General features: G+C 44.5%; 1 protein-coding gene across 1 annotated transcript in view; it reads right to left on the bottom strand.

Moving 5' to 3' along the window:
- nrxn2a (neurexin 2a) overlaps positions 1 to 12,251 on the bottom strand; it is a 157,047-nt gene that overhangs the window by 108,416 nt on the left and 36,380 nt on the right. The window contains 4 exon segments of the mRNA XM_076275208.1: positions 673 to 1,117; positions 2,557 to 2,718; positions 9,007 to 9,300; positions 11,830 to 11,863. Of these exon segments, the coding sequence (XP_076131323.1) occupies positions 673 to 1,117; positions 2,557 to 2,718; positions 9,007 to 9,300; positions 11,830 to 11,863 (935 nt within the window).

Here is a 12,251-nt window from a genome sequence, read left to right as displayed (position 1 = left end):
GAAAAATTTGAAAAGAGAGAAAAAGACAAAAACCAGAGAAACACAAACATGAGCAGTAGTGCATGAGCAGCAGTGCATGAGCAGTAGTAGTGCATGAGCAGTAGTGCATGAGCAGCAGTGCATGAGCAGTAGTAGTGCATGAGCAGTAGTAGTGCATGAGCAGTAGTGCATGAGCAGTAGTGCATAAGCAGTAGTGCATGAGCAGCAGTGCATGAGCAGCAGTGCATGAGCAGCAGTAGTGTATGAGCAGTAGTAGTGCATGAGCAGTAGAGTGTATGAGCAGTAGTGCATGAGCAGCAGTGCATGTAGTGCATGAGCAGCAGTGCATGAGCAGTAGTGCATAAGCAGTAGTGCATGAGCAGCAGTGCATGTAGTGCATGAGCAGTAGTGCATTAGCAGTAGTGCATGAGCAGTAGTGCATGAGCAGCAGTAGTGTATGAGCAGTAGTAGTGCATGAGCAGTAGAGTGTATGAGCAGTAGTGCATGAGCAGCAGTAGTAGTGCATGAGCAGTAGAGTGTATGAGCAGTAGTGCATAAGCAGCAGCAGTGCATGAGCAGCAGTGCATGAGCAGCAGTGCATGTAGTGCATGAGCAGTAGTGCATGAGCAGCAGTGCATGAGCAGTAGTGCATGAGCAGCAGTAGTGCATGAGCAGCAGTGCATGTGGTGTTACCTCGCCGGCCCTCCCGGTAGAAGTCCACGTGGCACCACTCGCCCGTGTTGATCCTCCTGGCGCTGGCCTTCACTTTGACCGAGCCTGAGCCCATGTCCAGGAGGAGGTAGAGGAAGCCGTCCAGGAGCTCCATGGCGAAGAAGTCGGCGCGGGGCAGGCTCCGGTCCAGCCCTTTGGCCTCACGCGGCAGCTGCGGCCGGCCGTGGCTGAAGAGCAGCAGCCCGTTGGGCTCGGTGGTGCGGAAGTCGAAGGAGATGGCGCCCGTCTTCTTGGTGGCCCACTTGGGCAGCGTGACGTAGGCCTCGGGCGTGTCGAAGCTGACCGGGTCCAGCGCGGCCACGTCCTCGCAGCGGAAGGAGAGGTCGCCGTGCAGAGTGACCCCAGGGACCCGCTTCTCCGCCAGGTGAGAGAGCTCCAGCCTCAGCTCGCTGTTTCTGTACACCACCTGGAACATTCATCAGAAACAAAGAAAGAGAGAGAAGGACAGGCAGACAGAGGAGAGAGAGAGAGAGAGAGAGAGAGAGAGAGAGAGAGAGAGAGAGATAAAGAGAATGACAGACAAACAGAGAAAAAGAAGGAGGGAGAGGGGGAGGGAAAGACAGAGAGCCTAATGACTTCAGCACACACGATGTGTCACTTCAGCCAAAATATCCGCGTCTTCGCCCCCTGTCTCCCAATCTTATAAATAGTTGTGTCCCCTGTCACATCAAAGGGAGGTGCTCAGCTGCACGATGAGAACAATGCGGCTCTTAAGGTCACATAGGCCGCCCTTCCCGTGGCTGGATGGAAGACTGGGTCGCGCCACACGAACACGCTTTTCATTTTCACACCAGCGACAGTGGCTGTCACAGAGATGACTGACGCCTGGCTGCGGGGTGTGAACTTGAGTGTCTCCGAAAATACACCAGGCAGTTTTATTTCACACTACACGCCTTTCTGTAATTTCCACCACCAAAAGAAAGAAAAAAAAAAGAAAAAAAAAAGTAGGTGCAAAGACAAGGGAGAAGCAAGGGGGAAAGTACAAGCATAAAGAGAGAGAACATTAAACATTCACGAACGGAACCAAACCTGGCTTATATTCTGCAAATCTCCTACTAGAGGTGTTTCAATGAATTGTTCAAGCCCTGATGACTTTATGCATTTAAACTGAGTGACATATTGTAGGGGAATTTCAAGTGCGAGAGTACTTGCCCTCGACTCTTACATCCACCCGAGCAAACATGTCTCTAGTCTCCTGGATCAATGACGCCTAATTTCGTCTGCTTTTTAGACATCTGAGTCATGAAAGAACTCCAGTGTTGGCCCTAAAACGCCGTTTACTTAGAGAGAAGCATTACAGTAAGGTTCACTGCGTAGCAATGAGGAGGTGATTGATAACCACCTCAGGTCAACGAGATGGAGACGGAGAGCTTGAGGGGGGCCAGAATGGGGATCTATAGAGGAAATCAATGTTTAATTTGGCTGTCAGAGTTGTAAAGAAGAGTGCTCAACAGTAACTTGGCATGACTTACAGCCTGGGAGTGCTCACTGCTGTGGGCCGAGGAAATAGAGCGGGTGGGGACGAGCTTTAAGGGGGATGGGGGATGTATTATAAGCAGGCTGGAGAGATTATTAAAAATCAAAAATGGAAATCAAGAAAAAAATACGACTTCTGAGGTGCAGGCTTGAAATGATTAAAAATCAAACATGGAAATCAGTGAAAAAAATACAACTCCTGAGGTGTAAGGTGCAGAGGGTAGAGCACTGAAGTGATAATGCTCTATTTTACTCTATTTTAGAAACAGATTCCTTCACATAGTAGCCTCATATCATTGCACTTCTTGGGTCTTCAAAAGGCTTTCTGCCCTGTTTTTTTCTTCCCCCCTGCTGTGGAGTGCTACTCACGTTTTTCAGGCAGCCCATGAAGTTGTTGCTGATGGGAGAGCCGGGGAGGTCGGCAGTGTTGGGGCTGCCACCGATATAGAAGACGTCATCAGAGCCCAGCATGGTGTAGTCCTCCTGCGTGTAGCCAGTGGTGGTCAGGAGCCCGTCCACTGATATGGTGACCTAGAGGTCAATCGACAAAGAGAGAGTAGAGATAAGGAAAGAACGAAAGAAAGAAAGAAAGAAAGAAAGGAGGGAAGGAAGAAACCCAAAAGAAGAAAGGACAAGAAGTCGTCAAGAAAAAAGGCTTTGAAGCTTTGATGATCCATAGCTTGTGAAGTATCGATCTCCCTCTCTTTTGAATACTTCCATTTTAGCATTTGGAGAAATGGGCTCAGATCAGTTTGCCACCAGTTTTATGTCCGCTATCAGTGACCAAGTCAGCAAATGGCCTTTGGGAAGACCGAGAGTGGTCACTAGGAAAAAGAAAGAAAAGCGGGTGAGTTTCGGAGATGCAAAAGTCCGGTTTCAGAAAGTAGGACTTTTGACCCGGTCAAAGTCCTGCCATGTATTGGTTCTACCTGTGCAGTGCACTGAACACAGGTGATTCCACTAACTAGCTGATACACCTGGCTTAAGAATTGTGCTAATTAGAATCAGATAAATAAGTGAATGGTTGGAACAAAAATGTGGCCGGACTTACAGTATACACCTCTGCTGAGTTTGTGTTGGTATTGCTAATACTATATATAAATACACATCTAAAACATAAAGTCTAAATGACAAACCCCAATCCAAAGGCTTCCACATCTTGAATCCAGTGATAAATGAGAAATAGTACAGTCATTTCCTGTGTATTAGCCACATTGTGTACAGTATAAACCGCAGGACAGTGTTTTATGCAAGTAAAAAAAAACAAAAAACATATTAATGCCATATTAACTGCCCCCGTATATTAACCTCATAGCTGAAGAAATTTTGCAAAATCAATGTATAAACCGCAGCAGGAACTTCCGGGATGTCATTTTAATAGGTGTTCAGCAGATGAAGTACAGTGCTGGAGCAAGCAGAGGTAGACACGACGGCATGTGAACTACGGCTGCAGGTTCTCCGTCTAGATAAGCAGGAACTGATCCCACTTAGTCTATCAGCTCATCAGGTCTTTAACCCAGGGGTCAGCGATGCGGAGCGAGGTCCAGCCTGACTCAGTCCGATGCAGAACCAGTAATATGAGACGGACTCCTGCTTGGCTCAGCCAGCTCTGAAAGCCACAGGCACACTGAGTCTTCGAAGATAAGCTCACCCAGCCCCTATTTAGAGAAATACTGCCAGGTCCTTCCACACCTGAAGAGAATACTTTCTTGCGAGTTTCACGGCTACCTCGGAATACCTTTATCAAGATCAATACCCTGGGCAAGGGGTAAAAGCCCAGCGACGGTGCACACCGTCCTCCCACATCACGAAGGCCCATACAGTCATTCTTACAGCTTGATCTCACTTGATGTTGAAGTGATATTTTGGTTTTGATGAGAGACTGGATGTTTCTCTCCTTTCCCCCCTAAAATAGTTTTTCGAGAGTAATGACCCACTGGATCAAACGCAGCGGAAGAGCCAGGTACAGTATATGAGTAATCTACAGCGTAATCTGTGTGTGTGTGGAAGCAGGGCTGTGGGCGGCAGCCAAGCGGATGTGGAGAACAGCGTGGCGGTGAGGTGAGGGGCTGAAGAGGGGCCGTTAGTCGATGTCAGTGACGCCAGGCAGAAAACTAATGTTTAGTGAGATTCAAATCGTTTCGTTATGATTGAGCTGGTTGGGGCAATTCGCTCTGGAGGATCAACGATTTAGTAAGGATCAGTTATTATAAGATTGGGTGACTGATACATATGGCTCAACACATGCATTATGTACAAGACAATGTGGTAATGGACCCAATTTCAAGAATAAATGGGAAAAGATAAAGGCTTATAAAGTCTACTTTTACAACTGGTGATAACAGCTGACTATAAATGGATATGTGGCAATGGATGAGACTGAATGTTAGCGTGTGTAAATAAACAAATAAACTAGTAAATAAACAAAAGGCACATTTAAACGAGATCACGATCAGACTCAGAAAAGCACCTTCAATGTCAGTCCGCCCCCGTCTGAGGCAGGTGTACATACAGTACATCACTCTACAGACCCTATTTACTGCCTCTGATACTGACCCAAAGACATGACATTATCCTCCACAGACTGGGAGTGTGTTTGTCTTAGCATATGAATTTGAACAGCACTGAGAAGGCACCGCATATAGACACATTACTGCAGCATTGCTACTGTGACAATCCTTTGTTTTTGATAGAAATAGCTTACTGTGGAAAATAACCAAATATCTTTGGGAATGAAATGCCACTATCAAAGCAAGTCTATTAGACACGACACGCCATCAAGTTGTCTCTTTTGATATAAAATTGACTTTTGATGCCAATGTGACCAGTGTGAACGGATCTTGGGCACATAACAGCCATTTCAAACCCACGACTGATAAAGCTCTGACTAGCCAGAGATGCTCTGTTTGTACACGACTGTGTGACTGAAATATGAAATGTAAACGAAGTCTTAGATGTGAAATATGAAATGTAAACGAGGTCTTAGATGTGAGCAAAGCTGTCACTTCGAGCTCCCCCCTGATCAACACACTGATTTTTTTTGTTTCTCATCCTTTTTGAGTCGATTAAGATCTTTTATATTTCATCTAAACGACTGCAGTGCACAGTGCATCCACTCTACACGCTTATCCTACACATTTAATGCAGCATATGAACTACAGTGTCTTGAAAACGAGCACAATGACATGGTTTTTGCTCTATTTATAGTGTAAAATAAGCCATTCTGCCATAGGGTACGTTGACCCAACATCTACAGTATGGCTACGTAAATCACAAAAAACATGAGAGAAGCTGGAGCCCAAACCACCAGATGAGAGAGAGGAGGCAGTGAGTAGGCAGCAAGCTGGGGGCACAGGGTGCTTCATTAGCAGAGATATAGAGAACATAAACACCTTCACAGCTCTTATCCTCAACACACTTCCACAGATGTGACGGGTGAAGGGTGCCAGGCATGCAAAAAGGTGTACTGAAAAACAAAGGCCGAAGAATAATGCGACAGAGCCATTGGTTCATGGAAACTCTACTGAAAAACACATAAGAAAAGAAATAAGAAAAAAAAAAAAAAAGTTAAATGGTAAAAAGAATAGAGAGGATATAGTAATCCCTCTCAGCATCTGTGTTGCTGAAGTACCTAACCTTGTTTGGCTTCATTTGTAGAAGTATTATAATGCAAAATCAATTTAGCATCTCAAAACATGTTTTTGTATAAAACATTTTGAATAATGAAAGGACCTCTTATTCTCTAACTCATGAGCTGCACTGATCGATGTGAAGTAACCAAGACATCTTAAACAGCTGAGCCCTACACACATTCATACACACACTCATAGCAGTGAGCTCACTAGGAGCACACCCACACTAGCACACATACTGTTGTCAGGACCCTGTCAGACCTGCACCAAACCCCGCCCCTGTTCTGTAAATATTTCCATCTTCCAGCAGGGGGCTGTAGCCGTGCAGGTGGGTACAGGTGTGCTGTCGATTGGTCCTAATGAGCCAGACGTTAAAAGGGCCCGCTCTCAGGATGCAGACGGACTCCCTCTCCTCTTGGCCGTCGTTATAGTGCTTATGTTATGTTATGCTGTCGAACACTTGTACTCATACCCCTAGACACTATGCACTACACTTTAGTTTTTAGCTTCCATATACTGACTTTTCTATAATTATTTAATAAATATACTTTATTGTTACTCTCGCGTGGACCTCCCTTTATGTTTCATATGCTTGAGCCAGCATGTGTGACACTGTACTGTACATACCCAGAGCAGTGGGCAGCCCCTATGGCGTCATTTAGCTGCCTTAATTATGCAAGCTGGGTGTATATTTTCCAACTGGAAATAGTCATGGGTTAAGGCTCCATCAGACGATCACTTTGTGTATCGTTTGAAACTGCTAATGTGACTGTAAATGATAATTTATTTAACAATATATAATTCAACGTATTTAACAATACTGTATATAATTCAACTCAATAGAACTAGCACCTATTTTTGTGAAGCAGAAACATATGGTGCACTTGAACTCGCCATATCGATTGATGGGTGTTGATTGTCTGATCGAGCCTTAATCCATGACATGTTTCAGGTTGGAAAAAATACACTGAGAACGTAGAAAGTTTCAAAGCGAGATCGAGCAGAAGACGGCCCAATGCAAACGTCATTTATGTGCTCTCAATCATAATTGGTACAGTTGTGATAACAGTTTTATATTTACCACGAGATTATTTTTCAGCCCTCAGTTTCTGTATTTCCTCTCGATTCCTGAATCTGCGCTCGTTTTCATTATTTATGCGCTCGCATAATTAAGGAAGCTAAATGACGCCATACAGCCCTTAATCTGGCGCCTGGGGAAAAGTTGGGGGTTAGGTGGCTTGCTCAAGGGCACCTCATCAGTGGATGTGGATGTGGGAGAGCGCTGTTCAAACACTCCCCCCACCCACATTTTCCCTACCAGTCAGGGATCGGCCACCCGTCACAAGTCTGACTCCCTAACCAGTAGGCCACGGATGCCCAATATCTTCCAAATATTGAAAGATAAAGTGTTTGTATAACTGTAAAATTTTTGTTTAAATGGCAAACTGTCATGACCATTGTGGTTTCTGCTCAAAAGCAAAATAATGATGAAAAAAGAGATGCAAAAGCAGCAATCTGTAAAAATTAAAATGTTATACAATCTATACAAATCAATATCTATCAAATAATTTCAATAGATTTACCATGGTATGTCCAATCCCAGCATGCTTTTTGTACCAGATGAAAATCAAAGGGGGGGGGAGTATAACTGAACAGCCACTCAGCACTTATGGTGAATGAACCTAAAAACTACAAACAGCCCTTCCAGAAAGAGCAGGAAACAAACACAATCAATAGACATCAATAGTACACGAATGTAAGAGAGGGATAATAACATCAATTTTCTTTCTTTGAAAAGTCTGAAATACAAAGGTCTTCTAAGACAAGCTGACTTGTTTCGTGATAATAAAGACAAATCAGAGGTGTTTATATCCCCATTTTCTCTGGAAATGTCACTAATGCCAATGGTTCTCTAAAAGCAACCAGGTTGTGTTTGTTTAGAACAGAGAAAATGTAAAGCAAGAGACAGAAAGGTATCAGTACAAATGTATTTGGACTGAAGTGCTCTGCTCAGAATGGTTGGAAGGTGATGTTGAAACAGGGAAGTGTTGCAGTCGCAGTCGATAAAATGTGACATTCCTGAAAAAAAGTGTGATCTAGAGTTGGCCTAGCTAAATATCATAAACCAAAATAAAGTCTCCAAGTGTTTCTTGGCAATATGTCATTCTGCACCACCCCTGTTGTGTTCAAAAATAGCACAACTGCTAGCATCATCTTGCTGGCAAAACTACCTTCGAAATCAACAATTAATCAAATACCAATTATTCCTGAATGCCAAAAGTTCAGGTTTTGAAGGCACTTGGAACTAAAGGTTAAGGTAATCAAACCACATGACAAATCAGTGCAGGAGTCCAAATTACTACCATCACACAAGGATGTGGTGTAATATAGCCACAATCAATGCGCTCAATTACATTCTTCCTGAGAAAGACATACGGTCTGACGCAGAGCAGCAGCTACCTGCAAATATAATCAAATCCTGAAACGCACAGGCAGTCATCCTTCAACATGTGCTCAAAGATGTTTTTCCGTAGAGGAAACAGTTGCCTGCAAACATAATCAAATCCTGAGACCTGCAGACACTAGCCATCTTTCAACATGTGCTCTCATAGCTGTTTTGCTGCAGGAATGCAGACATACACAATTATTCTCAGCACTTGTTGTTGGAGTGCATACGCCACATAGGAGAGATTCCAGCCATCTATTCTGCATGGGTTCTATATAAACACCCACTTTCACGCAATTCAGGAGAGACATTCAAGGGCGGTTCATTTTCCAAACACTTCTTCTTTACACAGGCGCAACCTTGGCAGCAAGGTGAGAAGATTTTCCTTATTGTATTCACAGATAAAATTTGAAGAAAAAAAAAAGTCAATAGATTCCCTGTGAATGCAGATGGAGTCCTTCTCTCCGAGGGCACTGATTGTGACTCAATGTGTTGGCTAATTGGGTTAGAGACTTTGAGTCATTCCGAAAAGATATGACTTGCTTTTCAAACTGATGCTGTCAAAGCAAGCTGAAAAAAAAAAGAATTTCACACGCGACAGTCTCATCCCATTTACAGCCCCCCTCCCCCCTTTTCTAACCCCCCCCCTCTCTATCTTTCTCTTACTCTCTCTCTCTCTCTCTCTCCCTCTGAATCTGGCAATCATTTTTAACCGGGAGCCTGTGGCCCTGATGCGCTCACCTGCCGCAGGTTGCGTGAGACGCGGACCTCGTGCCAGGCGTTGTCATTGAACTTGCCCTCGGCGGGCGACACCATGGCCTCGAAGGCGCCCGAGCCGAGGTTTATCACCAGGTAGACAGCGCCGCTCTTCAGAGACAGATTAACGTAGTCGACCGATTTGCCGGTGTGGAGCAGGAGGCCATTTCTCTGCAGAGTGCGGAAGGCCAATGTGATCTCGTCTGTGCTGCTCTGGATGGGGGTGTGTGAGAGGTCGTAGCTGAAGAACTCATTCCCTTTGAAGGTCGCCACTGATTCCTCTTGAGCTGGCACAGGGGGGAAAGCGAAAACAGAAAAAGACAACTTCAAACCCCTCTCAATTTCCATGTGAATTTGGAGACAGACACTAGTAAATATTCTGTGCCAAGGGATATTCAATATTTTGCATGGATATCTTATAGAAATAGATAGATCAAATAAATACATCTAAAAACTCAGGCATAGGCAAAATACAGTTAATGTAAAACATATGAATCTATTTTTCTCATTAAAATGATGACTTGGCCATGGTGCAGATGTGATCTACAGTATGTCTCACATGGGTTAACACAGGTGCCATAAAGGCTGACAAATGTGACCTTCAAATACAACACATTGATAATATTTACACTCAAAAGAAGACAATTCACCCAAGTGCAGAGAAGCTTGATTGCTGTACACGCTGCAGAAATCCCCACAGACATTAACACACCATGTTCGATCAGACCCACTGAGCTGTTGCAAAGACGAGCACATTCTATTTATTTTGGGTGCCACTGAAATTCAAGTGTGATTGTGACCTTGAAGTTTTCAACAAGAATCTCAAAAGGCCCGAGCGTTCCTGTGTCTCTGCTTTAGCTGCCGGAGCGTGACATTAATTTGAAGACATCACATATTTCATCAGGCAGGAGGTCCCCACGCCATGGCTTGAAATATACCTCTATCATTTAATCATCAGACACCTAAACAGGCATGGTACCTATAGGAGTGCTGGCCTTGAACAATGTCATGAGCTAGTATCTCATATTGTCCCCCCAGGTTGTTCTAATGAAGGCGATTTGCAGAGTTCCATCTATGTAACGTTCACCCACTGAGTCTTTTCAAAGCATGTCACGTGGTGATGCATATTCTCACTTGATGACATGACTGAAACATGGCTCAATCGCAGCTAAACATCTACACTGCAGCTACAGTAACAATCAAAGCCAAACTCATTCAAGGTAGGCCTACCGTTGAATTAATGCTATCACAAATTACAGATGTGAATAATCTGGGGTAAAAAGAAACTTAAGCTTTCACTGAAAATGAGGTTGAACAGACAATACATTATCATTTCATAATCATAATTACTTATAAAAGGGGAAGAAGGTTTTTTTTCAATATCCAAAGAACAATTAAATCATTCAAATGTGTCATTTATGTAGATTACATATAGAGAGTGATCTTATTGTCCAGCCCCTACCACCAAAATGTCAAAAATAGCATCAACCGTTCAAAACAATCCCACCAAAATACATTAGATGTTTTGCATGCTAACAGCACAATGACAAAGTGCACGCCGCTGGGGTCCCCAAGCCAGTGGATTCACTTAAGAACTTTAAAAGTTCAAAGAAGCTCACTTATTTGAAATGACAGTTTGGGAGCTGTCAGCTTTCAGAGCATGAAAATAAGACTAAACCCCGCAAAGTGAAAGCAAGTCTTCCGGCCATCGCTCTGATGACAACACACACTGTGATATGAATAGACCAATGCTGGAGTCAAATTGAGGGTGAATCCACTTGTAATGACCTGTAATTTCTCATCTAAAAGACTCCGAATTAATATCTACATAATAAGTCCTCTGACAGTGATGTATATTTACATGCTAAATAATAACTTGTGCATATGGAATGGGCGCCAAGTAATTGAATCTTGAAAAGGTTATTAATCCCACACAGTGTGTGCCTCTGTATGTGTGTGTGATAGAGAGTGTGTGTGTGTGTGTGTGTGTGTGTGACAGAAAGTGAGAGCATGGTGTGTGTGTTTGGACATGTGTGTGTCTCCGTCTATGTGTGTGTGTGTGTGTGTGCATCCGTGTGTGTATGTGTGTGTGTGTGTGTGTGTGTGGGCATCCGTGTGTGTGTGTGTGTGTGTGTGTGTGACAGAAAGTGAGAGCATGGTGTGTGTGTGTGACATGTGTGTGTCTCCGTCTATGTGTGTGTGTGTGTGTGCATCCGTGTGTGTATGTGTGTGTGTGTGTGTGTGTGGGCATCCGTGTGTGTGTGTGTGTGTGTGTGTGTGTGTGTGTGTGGGCATCCATGTGTGTGTGTGTGTGTGTGTGTGTGGGCATCCGTGTGTGTGTGTGTGTGTGTGTGTGCATCCGTGTGTGTATGTGTGTGTGTGTGTGTGTGGGCATCCGTGTGTGTGTGTGTGTGTGTGTGTGTGTGTGTGTGGGTATCCGTGTGTATGTGTGTGTGTGTGTGTGTGGGCATCCGTGTGTGTGTGTGTGTGTGTGTGTGTGTGTGTGTGTGTGTGTGTGTGTGTGTGGGCATCCGTGTGTGTGTGTGTGTGTGTGTGTGTGTGTGTGGGCATCCGTGTGTGTGTGTGTGTGTGTGTGTGTGTGTGTGTGTGTGTGTGTGTGTGTGTGTGTGTGTGTGTGTGTGGGCATCCGTGTGTGTGTGTGTGGGCATCCGTGTGTGTGTGTGTTCTCCACTATGAACCCTTTTATCTCCCTCTCCTTCTGCTCCCTGTGCCCCACTCATCAAGACCAGTCCCTTTGGCCAGCCGTGCACACTCTGCTGACCTGCTGTGAGCCTCCAATTAAAGAACCCTTTGCCCGCGTCGGAGCACGCCGCCCGGGAGCCTTTCATTCTGCCTCTCCAGTCAACCTAAACACACAGAGTCTGTAATCTTCCTGTTGTTTGCCTGTCTGTGCCAGTATTCCAATAAGCACGCGACTCCATCTTTACGCTACAGTCAAGCAGTCTAGTGTGTGTGTGCGCAAGTATGTGTGTGTGTGTGTGTGTGTGTGCGCAAGTATGTGTGTGTGTGTGTGTGTGTGTGTGTGTGTGCGCAAGTATGTGTGTGTGTGTGTGTGTGTGTGTGTGTGTGTGTGTGTGTGTGTGTGCGCAAGTATGTGTGTGTGTGTGTGTGTGTGTGTGTGAGTATGAGAGCTTTGGAATGTGTGTGAATGAAGTCTGTTTACACATATGTGTAGAATAATACATGTATTATTATTCTTATAGGTGCAA

This window comes from Alosa pseudoharengus, unplaced genomic scaffold, assembly GCF_046254945.1.
Source record: "Alosa pseudoharengus isolate Yale_2024_CS ecotype anadromous, Long Island Sound unplaced genomic scaffold, YU_APseudo_1.1 YU_APseudo_1.1_scf_8, whole genome shotgun sequence".
In the NCBI taxonomy this organism is placed as follows: Eukaryota; Metazoa; Chordata; class Actinopteri; order Clupeiformes; family Clupeidae; genus Alosa; species Alosa pseudoharengus.
This window is presented reverse-complemented; position numbering and strand designations above follow the sequence as displayed.